Source organism: Schistocerca piceifrons, chromosome 3 (genome assembly GCF_021461385.2).
Source record: "Schistocerca piceifrons isolate TAMUIC-IGC-003096 chromosome 3, iqSchPice1.1, whole genome shotgun sequence".
Taxonomy (NCBI): domain Eukaryota; kingdom Metazoa; phylum Arthropoda; class Insecta; order Orthoptera; family Acrididae; genus Schistocerca; species Schistocerca piceifrons.
The window spans coordinates 120,381,558-120,406,008 of NC_060140.1; the positions used below are offsets into that span (position 1 = coordinate 120,381,558).

The 24,451-nt window shown below is 43.1% G+C and overlaps 1 protein-coding gene across 1 annotated transcript in view; it reads left to right on the plus strand.

Moving 5' to 3' along the window:
* Positions 1 to 24,451, plus strand: part of LOC124788446 (beta-alanine transporter-like) — a 121,485-nt gene that overhangs the window by 87,856 nt on the left and 9,178 nt on the right. The window contains exons 6-7 of the mRNA XM_047255718.1: positions 1,177 to 1,391; positions 4,718 to 4,935. Coding sequence (XP_047111674.1) covers positions 1,177 to 1,391; positions 4,718 to 4,935 — 433 coding nt within the window. The remainder of the gene's footprint in view (positions 1 to 1,176; positions 1,392 to 4,717; positions 4,936 to 24,451) is intronic.

Sequence of the window (24,451 nt, forward strand, 5' to 3'; positions counted from 1 at the left end):
GTGGGTTCAGGAGGGTAATACGGAACGCCGTGCTGGATCCCAGCGGCGTCGTATCACTAGCAATCGAGATGACAGGCATCTCATCCGCATGGCTGAAACGGATCGTGCAGCCACGTCTCGATCCGTGAGTCAACAGATGGGGACGTTTGGAAGACAACAACCATCTGCACGAACAGTTTGACGGCGTTTGCAGCAGCATGGACTATCAGCTCGGAGAACGTGGCTACGGTTACCCTTGACGCTGCATCGCAGAGAGGAGCGCTTGCGATGGTGTACTCAACGACGAATCTGGATGCACGAATGGCAAAATGTCATTTTTTCGGATGAATCCAGGTTCTGTTTGCAGCACTATGATGGTCGCATCCGTGTTTGGCGACATTACGGCGAGCGCACATTGGAAGCGCGTGTTCGTCATCGCCATACAGGCGTATCACCCGGCGTAATAGTATGGGGTGCCATTGGTTACACCTCTCGGTCACCTCTTGTTCGCATTGACGGCACTTTGAACAGTGGACGTTACATTTCAGATGTGTTACGACCCAAGGCTCTACCCTTCATTCGGTCCCTGCGAAACCCTACATTTAAACAGGACAATGCACGAGTGCATGTTGCAGGTCGTATATTGGCCTTTCTGGATACAGAAAATGTTCGACTGCTGCCCTGGCCGGCACATTCTCCACATCTCTCACCAATTGAAAACGTCTGGTCAATGGTGGCCGAGCAACTGGCTCGTCACAATACGCCAGTCACTACTCTTGATGAACTGTGGTATCGTGTTGAAGCTGCATGGGCAGCTGTACCTGCACACGCCATCCAAGCTCTGTTTGACTCAATGCTCAGGCGTACCAAGACCATTATTACGGCCAGAGGTGATTGTTCTGGGTACTGATTTCTCAGGATCTATGCGCCCAAACTGCGTGAAAATGTAATCACATGTCAGTTGTAGTATGATTTATTTGTCCATTGAATACCCGTTTATCATCTGCATTTCTTCTTGGTGTAGCAATTTTAATGGCCAGTAGTGTACTTTCAGAGATGTTCTGACATGACGATTTGTACCAGTATGGTTTAAATGCTGCTACTGCTGCTGCTGATTGCTGACTTTGCTGCAGTGGCTGCATTTGTGTCTGTTCCGAAGTACGTCCTCTCTGAGAGAATACAAAACTGTGTTGACAGGTCCCTGTGCTGGCTGACGATCTTAGCGCTGGTGCTGAGCGTGGGCATCATCAGCGTGAACCCGCTGGTGGCGGTGTCTGCTCAGGCCGTGGCGCAGGCGGCGTCTGTGCTGCTGCAGCACTACTGCGGGACCCACTTCGGGCGCCGGTGGTCCACCGTCGCGTGTCTGGCGCTGGTCGGCCTCCTGGGTGCACTCTGTGTCGCACTGCTCACAGGTAAACAACACAGCCCGTGAGAGCACTCACACACCTCTCACACTTGCCTGCTTGCGCCCTCTTCACCTGCCAAGGACTGGAGATATCACGCGGTTCTCACTAACACACATATATCTGTATTGAGACCAAAAATACTTTGCAATGAAATGAAAACCCTTAGCTGCTTACAGGCGTTGACATACGTCAACAGGAACAGATGAAAATGTGTGCCCCAAGCGGGACTCGAACCCGGGATCTCCGGCATACATGACAGACGCTCTATCCATCTGACCCACCCAGGATACAGAAGACAGTGCGACCGCATGGATTTATCTCTGGCACGCCTCCCGCGAAACCCATATTCTCAATGTGTTGTCCCGCACCACATTTGTAGTGCCCCCGCCTATTATTCTCATTACTCGCGGCGCGTTGCCGATTCCCGTAAGAGTTCAGGCACTGTTTCTGCATCTGCACGGAAGAAGAAGATGGTCAAGTGGCCGGTGAGCATTAACTATATATACAGGTGGTCCATTGATCGTGACCGGGCCAAATATCTTACGAAATAAGCGTCAAACGAAAAAACTACAAAGAACGAAACTTGTCTAGCTTGAAGGGGGAAACAAGACGGCGCTATGGTTGGCCCGCTAGATGGCGCTGCCATAGGTGAAACATGTCCGAAAGAACAGATACCATATTAGTATATACAAAAGTACTTCGTCAATCCAGTTATACCATTTGGCAACCAGCGATCTGCACTGCCCGACAAAAAAAAAGTGAAGCACTCAGGCGGAGGAAACACAACCAAACTTCACAGGTCGAGAGGGTATGTGATGTTACTTCAGTGATTACAAAACCAAGTCAAATTTAGAAACAACCTGGCAGTAGGAGCTCGCTTACTGGTTTGAGGTTGTACCCCTTCTGGCCTGAATGCATGGTCTGATTTGTTTGGTAAGGATCTTACAAATCGGCTGTATCCTTTTCTGAGGCTAGCTGGCCCACAAGTGTTGTAACTGGTCCTTCATATCTCGGATATTGGCACCAGAATGGAGTTAATGTTGACCTGGTACCACATATGTTCTATCTGGGACGGATATTGTGATATTGTTGATCACAGGAGCATCTCAACATCATTCAGAGAGTTCGTATAAATATGTGCCATGCATGACCGAGCTTTGTCCTATAGGAAAATAGCACCATTATACTACCACATTGAAGGTAACATTTGGGTTTACAGGATGTTTGTCAGAGTTCCCTTAATCTCTATCAGTCGTGACCTGAGGATATACCCGATGATTCCCCAGACTATGACGCCAGGAGCAACAAAGCTGTGCTTCCCCAAACCATTGCAAGAATGGAACCTCCTCCCAGGTCGCTCCAAACTCATCGACGATGATTACGAAAGACAGTGCAGTACCGCGATCCACTCCTGAATATATATATATATATATGACAACATTCATAAGGAATCCATGTTGCCCAATCATAGCACCATTACAAATGCAGTTGGCTGTGCTGTTAACAGCAGCTTATGACGGGATCGTAACTCCCTACTCCGTATGCTGCTAGTCTCTGTCCAATGGCGTAGGATGACGAAGAATGTTGCACGAAGTCCATCACTTGTTCTTGGACGGTAATCGCAGATATGAAGGGGTTACGATGTTCTTGGAGCACAATATGGCCAGCCTCCTTTTGAGAGGTCAGGTTTGGTCGGCTGGAATATGACAATCGGATGTCCCACAAATCTGGATACTGAGCAATTCGACAAGCTGGTCAAATGGACACACACAGTGAGAACTCTCTGGTGATAACGGTTTAAGGTAGTGTAGTACCTCTCGGTGTTCTTCACAGTGATCACTCAACATCTGAGGCAGTTGAGCCCCCTCAGTATACCACAGAAGACCTGGTAACAACACTAAACATGAACAACACTAACGCAGGACAATCAGCATTCTACCAGTCACAGAAAATTGCAACCCCATACAGGCAAATGGTGAGCATGTGTACTAACTTTCATTCACATCCAACCACGTCTTCTTGGTGCTTAATTTTTTGTCAGGCAGTGTATTTTGAAAGTAAATAACCGTCATAAAAATTCTTGATCTAGGGTAAAATCGTTTGTTTCATTATGACCATGGCGTTTCGGCCACTTCTGCACACCTTTTGTACTGGCATTTTATTGCTATATATAAAAGAGCAACTGTCAATGACACACATATTGTCAGCTAACAAAGATTTCTTTAACCATTGTTACCCTGTTTGTGGGCTAGTTTTTCAGGCCACGTGCCAAATTAATAGTTTCTAGTGAATGATGAGTGCTACATTGGTTTACAACCAACCGAAGCAAAAAAAACACTACAATTTTATTTATTTCAATGCAAGAGATAACACAATTGTTTGGATTGTAATGCATTGGCAAGAATCTGACGTCCTGCGGAAAGCTAGCTTAAATTAGCATTAGCATTGCCCTACTGGCCAAAATGGAATCACAGGTAGGTCTCCGGATCTAGTTCGGTATGCCAGCTAGTAACAAAGTGTGTCATATTTTCGGGAGGACACTGAGTTCCCCTTAGCCATGCATAAATCTGTTTGCGTGCACTTGCAGCTAAACTGCGTAATGTGACATGCAGAGAGTACCGAAATGGCTTCTACAAAATGCTTCCGCCGTCTACCGGATACCCGGATAAGGAATGCTAGTTTTCTAGTAGACGGAACGTGAGACTCTCCAACAGCGCTTGGAGGCGAAAGCGAAGAGGAAGATTGGGAAAGAAGGGGAGAAAAGAAAAGGACAGATGCTCTTGGCAGACTGGCAGGGAGTGGTACGCAGAAATCATTAAATGACCCAATCGTGACGTGAACAAAAGGACTGGTCCTGCAAGAAGAGTGGAACGGGACCTGAAATTTTTATACGGGCACAGAAAACGAATTTCGAGATGTTCCACGATAAGTCAAGGGACTGGAGGGGTCTTTCATCTGAGGACACGGGAGACGCCTCGGAAACGTCTTCATAGCGTAATTGCCAGACTCTAGACGCTGCATTGAAGGCAGCCACATTAATCATTCAATTTCGTAGGCGGGCTTCAGAATATGCGGAAAACATAATTCTGGAACTTCCACCGATTCCGTTGCTTCCAGTATTCATCAGGCTTATTCATAGTAGCACCAGGGGGTATGCCACGGTACCAGGCTAATGATTGTGGTAATGCTTTGTTCTTGACAGTTGAAATCCAAAAGACTTTTATCAGTTGTAAATTAACAGGAAAACTGATTAGAAGGCACTGTCAAAACATCATTTCCATTTTCTTTATTTTTAAGTGGTTACACATATGTTTCTAACAAATCTGTTTCAGCCATGCAACCCATGTGTTTTGACTTTGCAGTTGGTGTTCCGAGTGTCGCCATAGCGGTGGTAGTGATGGCCATGCAGTTCTGGTCATCGGCTGGTGCAAGTGTCATCAACCTTCAGAGCATCGAGGTGCACCCCACGTGTCTGCGCCAGATCACCGCGAGCATAGAGTACGCAGTTACTGGTGTTTGCATGTCTCTTGTTCCGTACATCGTCTTTCAGGTACTCCGTAACAATGTGCTAAGCTTCTAAAGTAAATACTAAGGTTTACTGCTTGGGTCTACTGAATATTATATTGAAACCAGTGAAAGCAACTGTGGCCTGTAAATAAATGCTGGTTCAAGCGCAAAAAATCTGGTTCAGAGGTAATTAACAAAGTGTGTATAGCAACAATTTAATCTTGGAGCTCTTCTGTCGGTCCGTCTTTCCATAGAAAAACAACAATATGGGAAATTTGGGTCCACCCTGATGCAAAACACTTTTATTATTTATTTATTTATTCCAAAACTAGTTTCGGTAACAAATATTGCCATCTAAATTGAGTTTCTTAATTCTGAAATATGCAGAAATAGCACAGTTATAAAACGTTGTACAGGATTACTACATGTGCACTGATTGTTTTTTAAATATTGCTTTCTATAAATTCTTTTATATATGCTATTTCCCCACGTTTTAGAATTAAAGAACCCACTGATGATGGAAACGTTTGTCGTTTTGGAAGGCGGACCCACCATTATCATATTGATGTGGTTGTGTATAACAACTGTACAAAAGCAGTATAAAAGCTGGGAATCACGGTACAACATAAAAACAGTACAGGTTTCTTTTCATATACGTGTTGTTATTCTACGGTAAGAACAAAATAATTTAAAATTTGAAGATAATAAAATATTCTGTATGCAACGGCTCTAACTTAAATAAGGATACAAGTGCCATCACAGCAATTTTCACTCATTTCAGAATGTTATCGTGAAACCACTTATTCTCCTCTTTTACAAGTGCAATCATTTTAGCTAATCCCTTCTCTTTCCTTCAGAAAACCTAGGTTCACAGCGTAGTGTAGCTGCAGTTGCTGAAGATCGAAAGGCTTCACGTTACTCTTCAAGGTGTAATTTTCCTTGAACTCTTCAGTTGCATTCAGGTTTGATCAATACAGAGTCCCTAGGCGTTCAGCAGTCAGTCTGATCCACTGTGCTTTTGAAATATTCACACTGGTAAACTTTTATATTTTTCGGCAGCTGACTTAAAGTCGTAAACATCTGTTTCTGGTATCGTGTGCTTCGTTTCAGTGAGAGGGGAACTAAATCTTTCGCAGCTACACGCAGCGTTAGCCTCTTGTATTTCTCAAAATCACGATCGCAGAACGTAGAAGTGTGTCGTCTTGCCAAAATCTTGTGTATTATTTCCGTAAGGTAACCCTTTGCTATTAGGTAAAGCCACAGAAACACCGTCTGATTTTTGTTCTGCCCACAGCAGCAGTCAGTTCATATTATTAGTTTCTTTTTAGAAATAAGTTTCGATGTTAAGGCTTGGTGCACACAGGAAGCAGTTGCATTCCCATCCCTGCCACGTACGGCCACATGTAAGGGAAACATGTGACCGGTTTGATTATCACCAACACGAATGCAAAAGTTGTAATCTGACAGCTCCTATAAGTAGTACATTTCACTGTGCCTGAATGAAGGAAGAGTATATTCCTTCCCTTCGCTGCGTAGTTTCTTTCTTTCGCTTTGAGCTCCACCTTCATCTCTATTCCTCCATTTTGGTGGAATTATGCTTTGCATTTTGTAATATTCTGTGCTATTTCTGTTGTTAGATACGAATGCCGTTTTGTAACAGCTGTAAACACTGTTTCCCGCTGTTCTGGTGCTTGTGTCAGAATGTGTGATTTGGCCTTCGCAAGCACAGCGGAATTTCACCTACAACTCAAATTTTTATTTTTTGGCACTTTACCCATTATTTACTTACATGCCCCAATTTCGAGTACGTGCTGAACCATCCAGTCACTGATGGTGTTATTTTGAGTGTTTGCTGCATTACAGTGAATCTCATGATTTTAAAACAATTCTAATCACATGTGTAATACCTCCTAATTGTGCTTCTTTCAGCTTTAGCACAACTTGATCTTCAGTGACTCAAACGACTGTTTTTATACTTGATTCCATTTTATCAAAATAAACAGGAAATTAAAGAACGGTGTGCTCTGCAGTAACTCGTTGCAGTGTCTCACTGGCTCGATGACAAATGTGCTTTATTCTTAATTTGACTCTCTCTCTCTCTCTCTATCTATCTCTCTCTCTCTCTCTCTCTCTCTCTCTCTCTCTCACACACACACACACACATACACACACAAACACAAACACAAACACACGCACATACACTAAATACTGCGATAAATTCTCTTTACGTTATTGAACTGATAAATATCTGCTCTGATAGACAACTTTACTATCAGAGCACTCTCTCACTTCTTTACATACTAACGCATCTAGTATTTGTACTCAAACACTCACACAATCATACTATACAGAGGCGCACAAATAACTGCGTAGTGAAGTACAATAGTACTAACTTCTTGAGTAAATGTTGGAGTTAATACTGAATACTGGACAATGTCTCTGTTTAAATTCAAGTAAAACTATGAATTCCCTAACGTGACGTTACAAGAGCTCCATCTGTAATGACCCCGCTAAAACTTTACAAAACATCTTGAGGGTAAATAATTGTAATCGCACTAAAACTGTGTGGAAAATAACTACAAGAAAAGTCACTATTACTGTGTACTCAATTACAAATGTGCTGAGCACCGACAGCGTGAACATATTCCTATAGTTTTTGAAATACAAAAGAGTTTAGATTTAATATGTAATTTCTGAATGTTCGTTACTCTTCTAATACGTTCTAAATCATAAACTGCACCCAGATACTAAATGATGCGTATTATTACATTCTCGTACACACGCCTTGCTGTAGATGTTTTGAGCGTGGAGTCAAAGATGTGATTCGGCGCTTTTTCTATCAGAGATAGTCGTAACTGCCGACAATGGAAGATGGTTACTGTGATTTTCGACTGTCAAGGTGTCGCAGGACCAGGCTGCTAAAATACGGTGCCAGTCCTCGATTCAGCCGTTATGAATTACGTAAAAATATTTTTCTGCAACCAACTGCTCTAAAAATCGATTTGCTTACATGAAATGCCACAAACATTGTTACAAAATTGCATCTGCCATTTAAATGTGATCTATGAGCAAAACTAACATCGTAAATACATAAGTGATGTCACAGTTCGCAAAGAAAGATTTAAGTGTTCGTTTTTCCTGCATTCTCTTCGAGAGTGGAGCGGTAGACAAGCAGCTTGAAGGTGGTTCTATAAATCCTCCGTCAGGCATTTAATTGGGAATTGCAGAGTATTCATGTAGATGTAGATGTACAAGAAGAACGCTCTGGCACAACAGATTTACATCATCGAGCAATGTGTGCTTTATATTTAAACTTTCACTCAAACGTACTATGCCTCTACACTACAAACTGATAAAAAATTTTTGTTAATAAAATCCGTATAATACACTCCTGGAAATTGAAATAAGAACACCGTGAATTCATTGTCCCAGGAAGGGGAAACTTTATTGACACATTCCTGGGGTCAGATACATCACATGATCACACTGACAGAACCACAGGCACATAGACACAGGCAACAGAGCATGCACAATGTCGGCACTAGTACAGTGTATATCCACCTTTCGCAGCAATGCAGGCTGCTATTCTCCCATGGAGACGATCGTAGAGATGCTGGATGTAGTCACGTGGAACGGCTTGCCATGCCATTTCCACCTGGCGCCTCAGTTGGACCAGCGTTCGTGCTGGACGTGCAGACCGCGTGAGACGACGCTTCATCCAGTCCCAAACATGCTCAATGGGGGACAGATCCGGAGATCTTGCTGGCCAGGGTAGTTGACTTACACCTTCTAGAGCACGTTGGGTGGCACGGGATACATGCGGACGTGCATTGTCCTGTTGGAACAGCAAGTTCCCTTGCCGGTCTAGGAATGGTAGAACGATGGGTTCGATGACGGTTTGGATGTACCGTGCACTATTCAGTGTCCCCTCGACGATCACCAGTGGTGTACGGCCAGTGTAGGAGATCGCTCTCCACACCATGATGCCGGGTGTTGGCCCTGTGTGCCTCGGTCGTATGCAGTCCTGATTGTGGCGCTCACCTGCACGGCGCCAAACACGCATACGACCATCATTGGCACCAAGGCAGAAGCGACTCTCATCGCTGAAGACGACACGTCTCCATTCGTCCCTCCATTCACGCCTGTCGCGACACCACTGGAGGCGGGCTGCACGATGTTGGGGCGTGAGCGGAAGACGGCCTAACGGTGCGCGGGACCGTAGCCCAGCTTCATGGAGACGGTTGCGAATGGTCCTCGCCGATACCCCAGGAGCAACAGTGTCCATAATTTGCTTGGAAGTGGCGGTGCGGTCCCCTACGGCACTGCGTAGGATCCTACGGTCTTGGCGTGCATCCGTGCGTCGCTGCGATCCGGTCCCAGGTCGACGGGCACGTGCACCTTCCGCCGACCACTGGCGACAACATCGATGTACTGTGGAGACCTCACGCCCCACGTGTTGAGCAATTCGGCGGTACGTCCACCCGGCCTCCCGCATGCCCACTATACGCCCTCGCTCAAAGTCCGTCAACTGCACATACGGTTCACGTCCACGCTGTCGCGGCATGCTACCAGTGTTAAAGACTGCGATGGAGCTCCGTATGCCACGGCAAACTGGCTGACACTGACGGCGGCGGTGCACAAATGCTGCGCAGCTAGCGCCATTCGACGGCCAACACCGCGGTTCCTGGTGTGTCCGCTGTGCCGTGCATGTGATCATTGCTTGTACAGCCCTCTCGCAGTGTCCGGAGCAAGTATGGTGGGTCTGACACACCGGTGTCACTGTGTTCTTTTTTCCATTTCCAGGAGTGTATTTGCTGATTCGGATAAAGACAACACATGTATTCAAGAAGTTTATCTCACTGAAGGAATAATGTCCACTTAACTTACTCTAACGACAATACAGCCCGCTCATCTTCTGCTGGACAGATTCAGATCGAAGTCCAGTTTCTTACTGGGTTCTACAAAACTACGTCGCATCTACATTTCACCATACACGATTGTTGGTTCCTCTTGCTTCTCTCCTTTTTCTTTAAATCTTCCTCAGAAAATTACTTTCGCTTCTTCTTCCGTCAATATAACATCTTCTCTTTTCTCTTCTTGAGCCGTTTTCACTGCTTCCGGATATTTTGTATACTTGATGTTCAACACAGGTTTTGACACTACATTTCTCCAAGACGCAATAGCTCAGTCTCTACCAAAACTCTTCGTTGCGTCTGATAATCCTCTAAAACGGTAACAATGTAACTTCTTCACATGATTGTATGTCTCTCTCCTTCAGCTCAACGCATCACATTCAGGAATTTGACTCACAAAACTTCTACTTCCCACAATCCGTATAACGATCCTCCATTAACGTATTTCCGTGACGTACACCATAGCTTCACTTTTAGATACACAGTTGTTTCCCAGTTGGCATAATACTTAGTTTACAATGACCACAAAATTTACGTTGACATTATGTAAAGGTGCAACACCAAAGCACATGCTTACAGATACGATTATATATTTAAATGTAAGTTACATTTTACGTTATGATTTGTCTAAGAAAAATCAGTAAAAATGTATATTAAATCAACATTACAACCATGACCAATAAATGTGGCAAAGAATGTTAGTATCACTCTATGTTAATTCCAGACTAGAAAATCTCCAGCACCCTTTCCCAGAATAATTCGTTGTAATGGTCTTTGCTTATCCTGCGGGTCACGCAAAAACCATTTTTACCTGGGCTGATGAAGAGAGGAGATTATGTCACCTTGGGGAACCTTCGGGACAAGTTCAGTGACCATTTGATGTCATCCCTTGTCAAAAGAATGTCGTCCAAGTTTTAAGTGTCGATGTTTAGTGTACTTTACTATGAAGAGAATGTGTAGCCTGCGCCATTTGTACTGATGATCTAAATGGGAGCAAGGGCAGCGTGAATACCACAGCCGGCACATGGTGTAATCCTGTGTAATGGCACCTCTCAGACTGCCGAGCTTAACGTTGTCTGAAGTACTGTCGCCTGCCATATGGCGTAGGGCGTACAAGGATTGTGTGTTAAATTCTTAGCATTACAGCTTAATCACAGATTTAACCGGGAGGAGCATACCACAGAACTGCTGAAGCGCCTAAACAAATCTCTATGTGCTGTGTGAATGTTGTCAGACACAGGTGTTATAAAAATTAAAAAACAAGCTAGTGTACTATACGTACTTTCATTCCATAATGTCATACGGAACTATTTTCTGGAGTAGCTCCTGAAGCCAAGCTAAAGATTTCCGAGCCCAAAAACGTGTAATATGAATTATTTGTGATGTGAACTCAAGAATGTCCTGCAGAGGGCTATTTAAAGCTTCCCAATATATTTATACCTTAACGAAATTCGTCATTAAAAATATATACAGGGTGGTCCATTGATAGTGACCGGGCCAAATATCTCACGAAATAAGCATCAAACAAAACAACAAAGAACGAAACTCGTCTAGCTTGAAGGGCGAAACCAGATGGCGCTATGGTTGGCGCGCTAGATGGCGCTGCCATAGCTCAAACGGATATCAACTGCGTTTTTTAAAATAGGAACCCTCATTTTTTATTACATATTCGTGTGGTACGTAAAGAAATATGAATGTTTTAGTTGGACCACTTCTTTCGTTTCCTGATAAATAGCGCTGTAATAGTCACAAACGTATAAGTACGTGGTATCAGTGCGGACGGTATTTGCTCCGTGATACATTACCCGTGTTAAAATGAACCGTTAACCAATTGCGGAAAAGTTCGATATCGTGTTGATGTATGGCTATTGTGATCAAAATGCCCAACGGGTGTGTGCTATGTATGCTGCTCGATATCCTGGACGACATCATCCAAGTGTCCAGAACGTTCGCCGGATAGATACGTTATTTAAGGAAACAGGAAGTGTTGAGCCACATGTGAACCACGACCTGCAACAAATGATGATGCCCAAGTAGGTGTTTTAGCTGCTGTCGCGGCTAATCCGCACGTCAGTAGCAGACAACTTGCGCGAGAATCGGGAATCTCAAAAACGTCGGTGTTGAGAATGCTACATCAACATCGATTGCACCCGTACCATATTTCTATACACCAGGAATTGCATGGCGACGACTTTGAACGTCGTGTAGAGTTCTGCCACTGGGCACAAGAGAAATCACGGGACGATGACAGATTTTTTGCACCCGTTCTATTTAGCGACGAAGCGTCATTCACCAACAGCGCTAACTTAAACCGGCATAATATGCACTATTGGGCTACGGAAAATTGACGATGGCTGCTACAAGTGGAACATCAACGACCTTGGCGGGTTAATGTATGGTGCGGCATTATGGGAGGAAGGATAATTGGCCCCCATTTTATCGATGGCAATCTAAATGGTGCAATGTCTGCCGATTTCCTACGTAATGTTCTACCGATGTTACTACAAGATGTTTCACTGCATGACAGAATGGCGATGTACTTCCAACATGATGGATGTCTGGCACATATCTTGCGTGCGGTTAAAGCGGTGTTGAATAGCATATTTCATGACAGGTGGATTGGTCGTCGAAGCACAATACCATGACCCGCACGTTCACCGGATCTGACTTCCCCGGATTTCTTTCTGTGGGGAAAGTTGAAGGATATTTGCCATCGTGATCCACCGACAACGCCTAACAACATGCTCAGCGCATTGTCCATGCATGTTCGAACATTACGGAAGGCGAACTACTCGCTGCTGGGAGGAATGTCGTTACACGTATTTCCAAATGCATTGAGGTTGGCGGACATCATTTTGAGCATTTATTGCAAAAAATGGTTCAAATGGCTCTGACCACTATGCGACTTAACTTCTGAGGTCATCAGTCGCCTAGAACTTAGAACTAATTAAACCGAACTAACCTAAGGACATCACACACATCCATGCCCGAGGCAGGATTCGAACCTGCGACCGTAGTGGTCACGCGGTTCCAGACTGAAGCGCCTTTAACCGCACGGCCACACCGGCCGGCAGCATTTATTGCATTAATGTGGTATTTACAGGTAATCAGGCTGTAACAGCATGCGTTCTCAGAAAAGATTAGTTCACAAAGGTACATGTATCACATGGGAACAACGGAAATAAAATGTTCAAACGTACCTACGTTCTGTATTTTAATTTAAAAAACCTAACTGTTACCAAGTATTCGTCTAAAATTGTGAGCCATATTTTGCCCGGTCACGATCAATGGACCACCCTGTACATTTTTTTCCAAATCAGCAGCTCTGTTCATGAAATTAACTCTAGAAATAAGAATAACTTTTACAATGATTTAAAGTCACCTACTTGGTTCGGAAAGCTGTCCACCGTTCCGCAGTATACATTTTCAATAACATGCCAGCAGCCATAAATCACTAATAAGAAAGTTCATTTTGAGAAGAGTGTAAAGGATTTAATGGTAGCCAACTCCTTCTTCTCCACTGATGAATTTCTTAGCAGAACCTATTGAGCATGTATGTTATTAATGTTATCACATAATGTGAATATTGCTTACAATCTGACATCGGTACCAATTTTGTGCTGTGACGCAATCATTGTAATTAAGTGCTGTTATAGAGATGGGGCCCCTCCACGCCCGCACCAACGTGGTGACCAAACCAAAAGTTCTACTGTCACCTCCGTAAACATGTTAGTTGTCCTGTAAGTGGATCACAGGATGCTGGGCTGTGATGTTGTCCGTGCGTCTGGGTAAGGCTACGCATTAACACGGTCCATCAGGTGATAGATAGTGGACGAAACGCGAGTGAGGGTAGCGATTTGAAGAGCAGAGGAGAAAAAGTGCCATGGCTCGTGCCGTGGGAAAAAAACCTCTGCGAGAGTGGGATGGGTAGTAAGAGCAGTAGTGGCTTACTAGCTGCGATAGTTCATGCAAGGTTGGATTTGTTAGTATAGGTATCATGCATCATTACCATGACAAGCGATGGCGATGTGTCCCAGTTGCTGCTGCTGCTGCATTCCTGGAACAATCAAGATCGTTATACAGTAGTGGGAGATCGGCCATAGATCATGTGTGGGGGATGTGTGGAGCTTGTTTGCATGCAGTGTACGGTACGGCTTCCCTGTGTGGTGCCAGTTATTCGGCAGTGTATTCCAGCTGGATATCCAGTAATGGCGTCTGATTAACAGGGGCTCGCCTGTGCCGAATTTTTTTTCCTTATTTGATGATGTGTGGTTACAATTGCTCAAGAATTATTACATGCACCTTAGAGTGTTCCACATTTAACATTTGGTGACAAGTTTTATATCATTTTAAATCGACTCCAATCCACAAGGTAATTTCATTTCGAATATGTGGAAGGTACGTTAGCATATCTGGTCGTATTTTGTAAATATTTACTGTGTATGCTTACTTTCTGAGATGGTCGACGTGCTAGAGGATGTCCTCACTACGGCGCGCGGGGTAGCCGAGTGGTCTAGGGCGTCCTGTCACGTCAGTGTGGCTTCCCCCGTCGGAGGTTCAAGTCCTCCCTCGGGCATGGGTGTGTGGGTTGTCCTTATCGTAAGTTAGATTAAGTAGTGTGTAGCGCTTAGAGAGCGATGACCTCAGCAGTTTGGTCCCATAAGACCTCACCACAAATTTCCAAATTTCTCCTCACTATCGGTCAATTCGAATGAAAAGTACCTCTAATCTAATCTAATCTGCGTCTGCAGTCCCAAATCTTGGTTGGCACACACTCTGACGCACACACCTCGTATGCCCCAAAGCTAAAAGTGGCGTGGCTTCACCATGGGTGCCGCCACTCACCCAACGACAACTTGCCTCATGACGTCACCACCATTGTGACGGTCCCCCATCTACTGCGGCTGCTGAGACCACTCACTGACTCACGCTGGCGTGACGTGAGCAAACCTCCTGTAGGTGTGAGGTGGTCCGTTCTCCACCTGCAGTGGGCGCTCACCTTTGGAAGCGGAACCTGTCCAATTCCAGCCAGGGAAGCCGCTGGGTATGTTATTTTACCTCCCCGGAATAGGAGGGACGATGTGTTGTCTCAGCGACGCTCCTCGGATCGACTGTGGACAGTCTTTTGCTTCTTCAGTACTATCATTCTTTTTACAAAAAATCGATACAGATTAATAACAACATATATAAGTACATAATAACCAGCCTTTTCTCCTAGTAAACATGAAAGGAAGTCACGTGGCCGTGCGGCTAAAGGCGCTGCAGTCTGGAACTGCAAGACCGCTACGGTCGCAGGTTCGAATCCTGCCTCGGGCATGGGTGTTTGTGATGTCCTTAGGTTACTTAGGTTTAACTAGTTCTAAGTTCTAGGGGACTAATGGCCTCAGCAGTTGAGTCTCACAGTGCTCAGAGCCATTTGAACCAAAGAAGTCACAATAGGCGAACACAAGAAGCTGTCAGAAAACTAGCTTTAATAACAGAAATTCAAAATGTAGACAGGATTGCATAGATTCATCCCCTCTGGGACCAAAATATAATCATTGACAAACAGTTACAAAGCTTTAAATGCATGATCTTCACTTTAAAATTCATTATAAGAAAAATGTGATGTTTATTACAGTAAGGTACTCCTGGCACTATCGACAAGAAGGTATATTACACAACACAATAAAAAGTCCTATCTACTTATCTATAAGTAACTGGGATGAGGCGTGAGGTGAAGGAGAAGGGAGTAGTTCCTGCTACTACCATTTCCTTCAAACTACATAACTACTCCAAGTATATTTTCTTCAAACTACATCACTACTAGAGATATGAGTATCCCCCTTCTCACTATTGTCAACATTTACACAGACCACAGATCCACATAAAAGGTACTGTGTCAGAACAACTTAAAGCTGATTTAGTCTATCTCAGTCTACTTTATCACATACACTGGCTGTTGTGGACCATCTGCTATATTCAGATTTCCACTTCTCAGTTCCTATTGCTGTTTCGTAGGGACTAGTGACTGTCCACACTTCTTCAACACATTTATTCAATCTTCATTGGCCAAGGAGCAAGTATCCCACTTTTCATCACAAAAAAGCTATAGCTGGAAAAACACCTATAAATTAACATACAGGCACAGCACAACCATACAATGACATGGCAAAACTCTCATATACATACTATTTAATCCACTTGTAACAGTCATCCCTGCCTCCTCTCCTTATCTGCGTAATTTTACAGATGACACTGATTACCTCACACGAGAGCTATAGTCGATCAATATCACGAACTTTTTCTTTAGTGCGTCTTTCATCAATACGAGTGTTATTCTCATTTAGACGCCATTTTTACGAAAATTCTTTCTCCCAGTCAGAATTGCCATCATTATTCACATTACACTCCTCAATAATATACATCGGTTGTCATCGCGGATTGAGGGTTCCATGACAGAAAAGCGTAAAAAATAACAGTACATTATTAATATGCAGCAACAACGAAATCTTATTTGGAAATTTGCTGCGAACAGATTAGTTGCACTACAATTCTTCTTTCAGGTTGCGTCTCTCTCAGTGTGTATAGCGTAAAAGAATGATGCTTTCTCTCGCTTCCTACATTAACATGAGCAAGGCACTTCCTTCCAGCCAACATTCTTCTCATTACAGCCACGTATTTCTATAAGTTGATATATATTATTTCTTATTTCCTCTGATTCATTGATGTTAAAAGCTTGAGTGACTAAGAAATCTGAGATTTTCTGAAAGACACAATGCTGCATAAAAAGGCGTTCATATCATCTAGCAGTCTTCCAAAGCACAATACTTAAATTCGACCATACTTGTTGTCTTTGTAACAGATTACTTTCGGATTGTGCTCCATATTATTCTAAAATCGTGAGAACCAGGGCCACTTACAATTTTACCAGGAAATATTTAGCCAATGATGACACAAGTACAGGTATTATGCCAGGGAGAACCTGAAGGCTATTCTCTTGACATAAGGATAGTTAAGCACACAAGCAAGCACACACATGATATAGAGTTTTGATAAAGAAACTTTATAGCCTATGTTCATCTTCTGTTTATTCCATGGAAACTTTAACATTTGACACATGGTGCGCTCCCTTGCAACGTTTGAACTGCAGAGTTTCTAACTACACAACAGTGTAATGCACTATCCTGCGTATAGATTCTGAAAAACTTCTGCTGTGGACTTCAGTCCGAAGACTAGTTTGATGCAGCTCTCCATGCTACTCTATACTGTGCAAGCCACTTCATCTCCGAATAACTACTGCAACCTACATCTTTCTGAATCTGCTTAGTGCATTCATTTCTTGGTCTCCCTCTGCAATTTGTATCCTCCACGCTGAATTCCAGTTCTAAACTGGTGATCCCTTGATGACTCAGAACGTGTCCCTCCAGCCGATCCCTTCTTCTAGTGAAGTTGTGCCACAATTTCCTCTTCTCCCCAATTCTATTCAATGCCTCCTCATTAGCTACGTGATCTACCCATCTAATCTTCAGCATTCTTTTGTAGCACCACAATTCGAAAGCTTCTATTCTCTTCTTGTCCCCACTGTTTATCGTCCATGTTTCACTTCCATAAAGGGCTACACTTCATACAAATACTTCCACAAAAGACTTCCTGTCACTTAAATTTATACTCCATTTTAACAAATCTCTCTTCTTCAGAAACGCTTTCCTTGTTATTGCCAGTACACATATTATATCCTCTGTACTTCGACCATCATCAGTTATTTTTCTCCCCAAATAGCAAATCTCATTTACTACTTTAAGTGTCTCTTTTAATAATCTAATTCTCTCAGCAATCTCTGATTTAATTCAACTACATTTCATTATCGTCGTTTCGCTTTTGTTGATGTTCATCTTATATCCTCCTTTCAAGACTATGTCCACTCTATTCAGCTGCTCTTCCACGCCCTTGCATTCTCTGAAAGAACCACAATGACGTCGGCAAACCTCAAAGTTTTCATTTCTTCTCCATGGATTTTAATTCTCTAAATTTTTCTTTTACTTCCTTTACCGATTGCTCAATATACAGATTGAATAACATCGGGGGTAGGCTACAACCGTGTCTCACTTCCTTCTCGATCACTTCTTCCCTTTCATGCCCCTCAACTGTCATCTGGTTTCTGTACAAATTGTAAACAGGCTTTCGCTCCCTGTATTTTACCCCAGTCACTTTCAGAATTTGAAAGAGAATATTCCATTCAACATTGTCAAAAGCTTTTTCTAAGTCTACAAATGCCAGAAATGTAGGTACGCCTGTCTTTAAGCTATCTTCTAAGATAAGTCGTAGGGTCAATATTGCCGCGCGTGTTTCATCATTTCTGCGGAATCCAAACTGATCTTTCCATTCATTTGTAAAGAATTCGTGTTGGTATTTTGGAACCATGACTTATTAAAGTGATAGTTCGGTAATTTACACATCTTTCGACACTTGCTTTCGTCGGGATTGGAATAATTATATTCTGCTTGAAGTCTTGGGGTATTTTTCCTGTTTCATACATCTTGCTTACCACATGGAAGAGTTTCGTCTTGATTGTCTCTCCCAAGGCTATCAGTGGTTCTAATGGAATGTTGTCTACACCCAGGACCTTGTTTCGACTTAGGTCTTTCAGAAGCCTGTCAAATTGTTCTCACAGTATCATATCTCCCATTTCATCTTCGTTTACTGCCTTTTCCATTTCCATAATATTGCCTTCAAGTACATCGGCCTTGTATAGACCCTCTGTATACTCCTTTCATCTTTCTGCTTTCTCTACTTTGCTAAAGACTGGTTTTCCATTTGAGCTCTTGATATTCACACATGCGCTTCTCTTTTCCCCAAAGATCTCTTTAATTATCCTGTGGGGAGTACCTATCTTGCCCCTAGTGATATATGCCTGTAAATCCTTGCATTTGTCCTCTACCGATCCATGCTTAGCCACTTTGCAGATCCTGTCGATCTCACTTTTGAGACGTTTGTATTCCTTTTTTCCTGCTTCATTACCGCATTTTTACATTTTCTTCTTTGATCAATTAAATTCATTATCTCTTCTGTTAGACAAGATTTTCTACTAGCTCTCGTCTTTTTATCTATTTGATTCTGTAATGCCTTCACTATTTCATGTCTCAAAGGTGCCCATTTCTTTGTCCCATTCTTGTCAATCGTTCCCTAATGGTCTCCCTCAAACCCTCTACTGGTTCTTTCAGTTTATCCAGGTCCCATCTCCTTAAATTCCCACCTTTTTGCAGGTTCTTCAGTTTTAATCTACAGTTCATAACCAATAAATTGTGGTCAGAGTCCACATCTGTCCCTGGAAATGTCTTACAATTTAAAACCTGATTCCTAAAACTCTGTCTTACAAGTACATAGTATATCTGAAACGTTCCAGTGTATCCAGGCCTCCTCCACGTACACAACCTTCTGTGTGTATGACAGTCAGTGTATTGTCAATGAAACCTTTTGTCTGACTCTTAGTTCCTCTTTCGAAACCGAAGCCTTATTTCTTCATCTTCCCTTTTCTGACTCTTTGAGAACAGTTTCAGTCGCAAGTTGAACAACAACCTTTCGCAGTCTCCCTTTACCAGGTAGAAAACTGACCAATTACCAAGTTCTGTTGAGATATGACTTATTTTTCAAAACTAATAGGGGAGCTAATCCTATGGATCTGTGATGTAGCTCATTTATGATATTTTAGACGTCTTCGAGTAGACATCCGAGGTCTATGATGTTACGAGCGATAAACCTGGCATAACGTACCTAAGTCCTTAATTCCTTCATGATCTTACTGAAGGGTTACAAGCAAGGTGGTAACGTGAGGTGTAACCAGCTTGATTCTTCTCCATGCGAATGCCACTTGTCATTATCTGGAACAAAATTGCCGACCACTGTCTTAGATAATTTTTACTACTCATCCTACATCAAACAGGACGTGAGTGTGAAAGGTGTTTACTACTGTGTGTGTGGTTGTGCTCGACAGTGGGTGTGGGTGTATCAAATTTCAGAGTTAACTCAGTGACTATTATTCGTTGGAGGGGCTCTTACAGATCCATGGTGGTGGTCTAATTCGTATAGAAATTATAGGACACAAAAAGAGCTAAATTACTATTAGTGGACAGTTTTTACTTTTTGCGTACCTTGCTAGTTGCCACGGCTATCTTTATATGTCTCTTCATGCTACTCAAATACAATGATCCCCTAAATTTTGACAAAAGTTTCCTGACGCCATAATTTGCATTACTATGATGCATGAGTTTTGTCTATGAGTTCCTCTGGAACGCAGAGAACCCAGTGTGTGTCACAAATCCCCCTTTTATTGAACAGCGCATTATTTTTGACTAAATAAAACTAGCATATCACGATTTCCCCATGTTCTCTCCTCTTTGTCTTCATAGTTTTAAAAATTGTGTTCTTATCTTGTTCTTGGTCTAGGATCACAAGTAGTGCCATGTATTTTTCCAAACGGGCTTGTTATAGGTATATGAAACTGAAGTTATTTATTCCCTGATCTATTTCAGTACGTCAGATTAAAGCAGTGGGTGCTCAAGACAGCATATTCTCCGTGATATTCTGCAAACCTGGTACAAAGACGATTTGAAATGTGCATTCTTGATGGTAGAGGACCCATCAGGCTAAACAATCACAGGTTAATTTAAGCGTCATAAAAGACTGAAGTGCTTTATGACTGTAATAAACTTTTGTCTCTTGTCCAAACAGAGAATACCTGAAGTTGAAGAAACCCCGTATCATGCCAAGCACCTCTAGCTCTGTTACTGAATAGTTCTTTTCGGATTTACTCAGTACATGACACATGAACATTGCAACCCCCAGAACCATTACTTCCTCTTTGGTGTACTCTTGGAACGGGGTAACACCAAGCCCATTCCATGAACTGTCTAACAATAAATAGAATTACTATGAAAACCCCAGATGTACCAGTATGGGGGCACAAACAACTCTTCTTTCATTTCATCAAACTCGTTCTGCACTCACTTGTCCCAATCCCAGGCTGCCTGTTTACTATTTGAGCTGCAGAAAACTGGTTGTGGGTATGCTTTACATGTAAATAAACCTTTTCTATAAATTTCTTAAGCTCAAAATCTATGCAATTGCCATTCATTAAATGGTACAGGAAAAACTCAAATCACTCGCTGTTCTTCTTGGCCAGGCTGTATTCCTTCCGCAGACAGCAAATATCCCACAAAGTTCAGTTCATTTTAGTGAATTTTAACCTGGCAAGATTTATATTTATGCCCTAGCACTGAAAAGCATCCAATAAAGTATCCTGGATCTCACAATATTCAGCGATTAACACATCTTTCTCATTCCGTTCTGAATATCATAGAAGACAAATTCCAACTGAAGGTAAGCTGCTGGAATTAGTAGCATCTGCCTAAATAGAGGAAGGGGTGTAGTTCGGCCTTTCAGCAAGTGTGACCGACTGATTTTAACATCGCGACCCCATGAAATTTATGTAATAATTAGTCCAACGGATCAGGACAGTCAGTTTCTGCTTGAGTTGTGGTGTTGAGCGGTCTGATTGACCCATCCTTCTTCATAACACTAAGGAGAGATTGTTGTATGACCTGACTTCTGCTTTGATAGCAACTTGGTCTAACAAATTACTAATCTCCGTCCCCATCTTCCCTTGACAGATCCACGGTATCAGGTAACGTCTTACAAAAAATTCATTGAGTTCTGTAGCTCAGAACTTGTACGCAAAATCCCTAATCGTGCCCGGCCCCCCACAGAAGACATTCTTGTACGATTCCAAAATCGATTCTAGTTCTGTTCTTTCATTATTGTCAATATGTGGCACACCTTTCCATGGATTATACGTCACATAGGTCTTTCTCATCTGTTACCCTTGAGGGGGAAATTGATTAAACCATATTGAAATTTACCCAGACGCCTCAGAAATAGTTCCCTGGAGTGCATCATCAGTCCTAGATATTCACTCTCTTGACTATCCCCAATTAGGTAGCCATCGAAAACAAGCACAATTGGGAGGCCACCCAGACACAACAAGACTGATTTTTCTTATAGACAAATGACATTCCTGTACTGGCCCAGGAAATCCCGACCTAGAAGTGTTTCCGTCTACACGACTAGCACCATGGAAAAGTTTGCACTTAGAATGAAACTGACATGAAAGCTCAATCCACATCTGACTCTTCATGTCTACACTCTTTCCTGATATTACACCAGTTACCTTAGTCTTCTGTAACGAGAAAACTGGCCCAGGCCTGTGTCTTATCACAGAGGCTTGACGCTCCACGTCCAAACTACACTGGACCATGACATCTGTAATATTTTAGGGTGTTTAACAGTTTATAGTTCTTAGTCCTCCTCACACAACAAAATTCGTTTACAGTGTCATCACTTCTCTCTCATACAGCCCATCAGCCCCCTCGATGGCCAGTATTGCCTATAATTTTCGTTTTCCCTGAATTGCGTACGTTACTATGTGTATCTGGTCACAAGTTTCCACGAAACATGAGGTACACCATCATTCAAAGTTCGCTAGTTGTCTTGAAACCGACGACATTCATTGTCATTCTGACACAGATACCATTCATCAGGACACACCTGCGGTTGTTCTTGTTGCAAGGAGAATACTCTGCCGATAATTTCTTTCATAATTAGAAACTCTCACCTATTATGCCTTTCATCTTTATATCTGTGTTGTGGAGTGTCCGCTCTCACCACTGTCATCCTCGCCTCCTCCCCCGACCCCCCGCCCCAGAGGTGTGATCCACCATATTTCTGACATAGTCAAAGTCCTGGAGGAGGGCTGGGTTGACTTGATGTCTCGCATATGTCGATTTGGAATAATAATCGCCGGGCACAACTTACTCAGCAATTTTATTGGAAAAATGTGGCTTAACGCTGTCGGATCATATGGACTGTTAAGTACTAGTTCCTCTTGATCACATATTTAAAAAATAAGATGGGAACAAGGCAGTCAGACTAACAATAATTTGGCATCATTAATCTGCTGCGTTTGACCTGGTCTTGGGTACTTCAGGGCGAAAACTTGGCTAAAAATATACTGCTGAACTTTTCACAGGAAGTACAATCGTGCGTTATTAACTGATTTACGCAGCAACCTCAGCATGTAAATGCCTACAAACAAACTGCATCTTTAGTCGCATCCCCACAAAAGCGATAGTTTCAACCCGAACTTTTCAATACACGCCCATGGTTGCTGTTCATTTGTGGAACCTGGGTACATTATATACTGTTGTACAGAGAAAAGTTATGGCTTCCCTTGTCATAGGTCACTTCGTCTTTGTTTTGCCTAACGTCAGATGCCATGTGTGGAGAGGCACCCCCTATAGTACGCAGTGTTTCCTGAAGTATCCTCAAGTTTTCGCAACTCTTCACCTTTCGTCTTCCGTCTTTTGTTACAGCAGTCATCGTGATCCCGGATCGGGGAGGTGCGTGAATCTGTTTCACTACGTCTCTGTTCCCCTTCGCCATCACTCGTTCACTGCAGGTGCAGCAAAGCCTCACGGCTGCGCAGATATATTTGTACTTTTTTTTTTTTTTTAACCTCAGGAGTGACTGCACTTACTAGCCGTCACTTGCAGCGAAGGACTGTCTATGGTCTGAGTCACTACCGGTACACAGAGACAGTTATTCGTGAGTCATCACAAGACGTCACAGTCGTTCCTACCATCTTGGCGAACGCTGTACTGCGCGATTAACTGCACAGATCTCACTGCACGAGACAACACTTCTCGTTTTTACTACATTCAGAAAATGCAAAAGCCTTCTACTTATTTCACACGCACGTTCATTATCACATATTATGCCCGCCCCGATAGCTGAGTGGTCAGCGTGACGGATTGCCGTCCTGACGGGCGCGTATTCGATTCCCGCCTGGGTCGGGGATTTTCTCCGCTCAGGCACTGGTTGTGGTGTTGTCTTCATCATTTCATCCCCATCCGGAGCGTAGGTCGCCCAATGTGGCGTCGAAAGCAATAAGACCTGCACCAAGGCGGCCGGATCTGCCCCGTAAGCGGCCTCCTGGCCAATGACGCCAAACGCCCATTTCCATTTCCACTACATATTATATGTGTACGCTCTGGGCACTGAAACCAAAGCAAACAAAAACCCTAAAAGGACGAAAACAACATCTACCAATACATTTCTCAGACATCGAAGTAAATCTGTTAGGCTACACCGAACAAACGGTAATGTACGATTTCTGAAACTGAAGGGTAAATGGTTGCTACAAATCCTACCACTCAACTGTTAACTGGAAGCTTTCAAAGTAAGGACTAGCCAGGCGCCGTCACCACATGGAAGTTGATTGAGTGAAAACTTGTCGTTGTCTTATGTCGTGGGTTAGCACCACATGGGGTCTATCGAATTTCATTCGTGCACATACTATTCTCAGCATTGATTGCTCATCGGGTAAGCTACCTTCAAACAGAAGGATTGGCCCAACAAGTAAAAAGATATTTTTTGCGTTTTATATGCTTCGGATAACTAGCATTAATGAGTTCTGTATGTGTGTTAGGTATGTCGGAGTAGACAAGCTGACCTCATGATCGATGCAATACAATATTCGTTTCTCAAATTTATCTTTACAAAACCACCCTTTCATTAACCCAGGATATATCTAAATTTCAGTTTTATAATTTT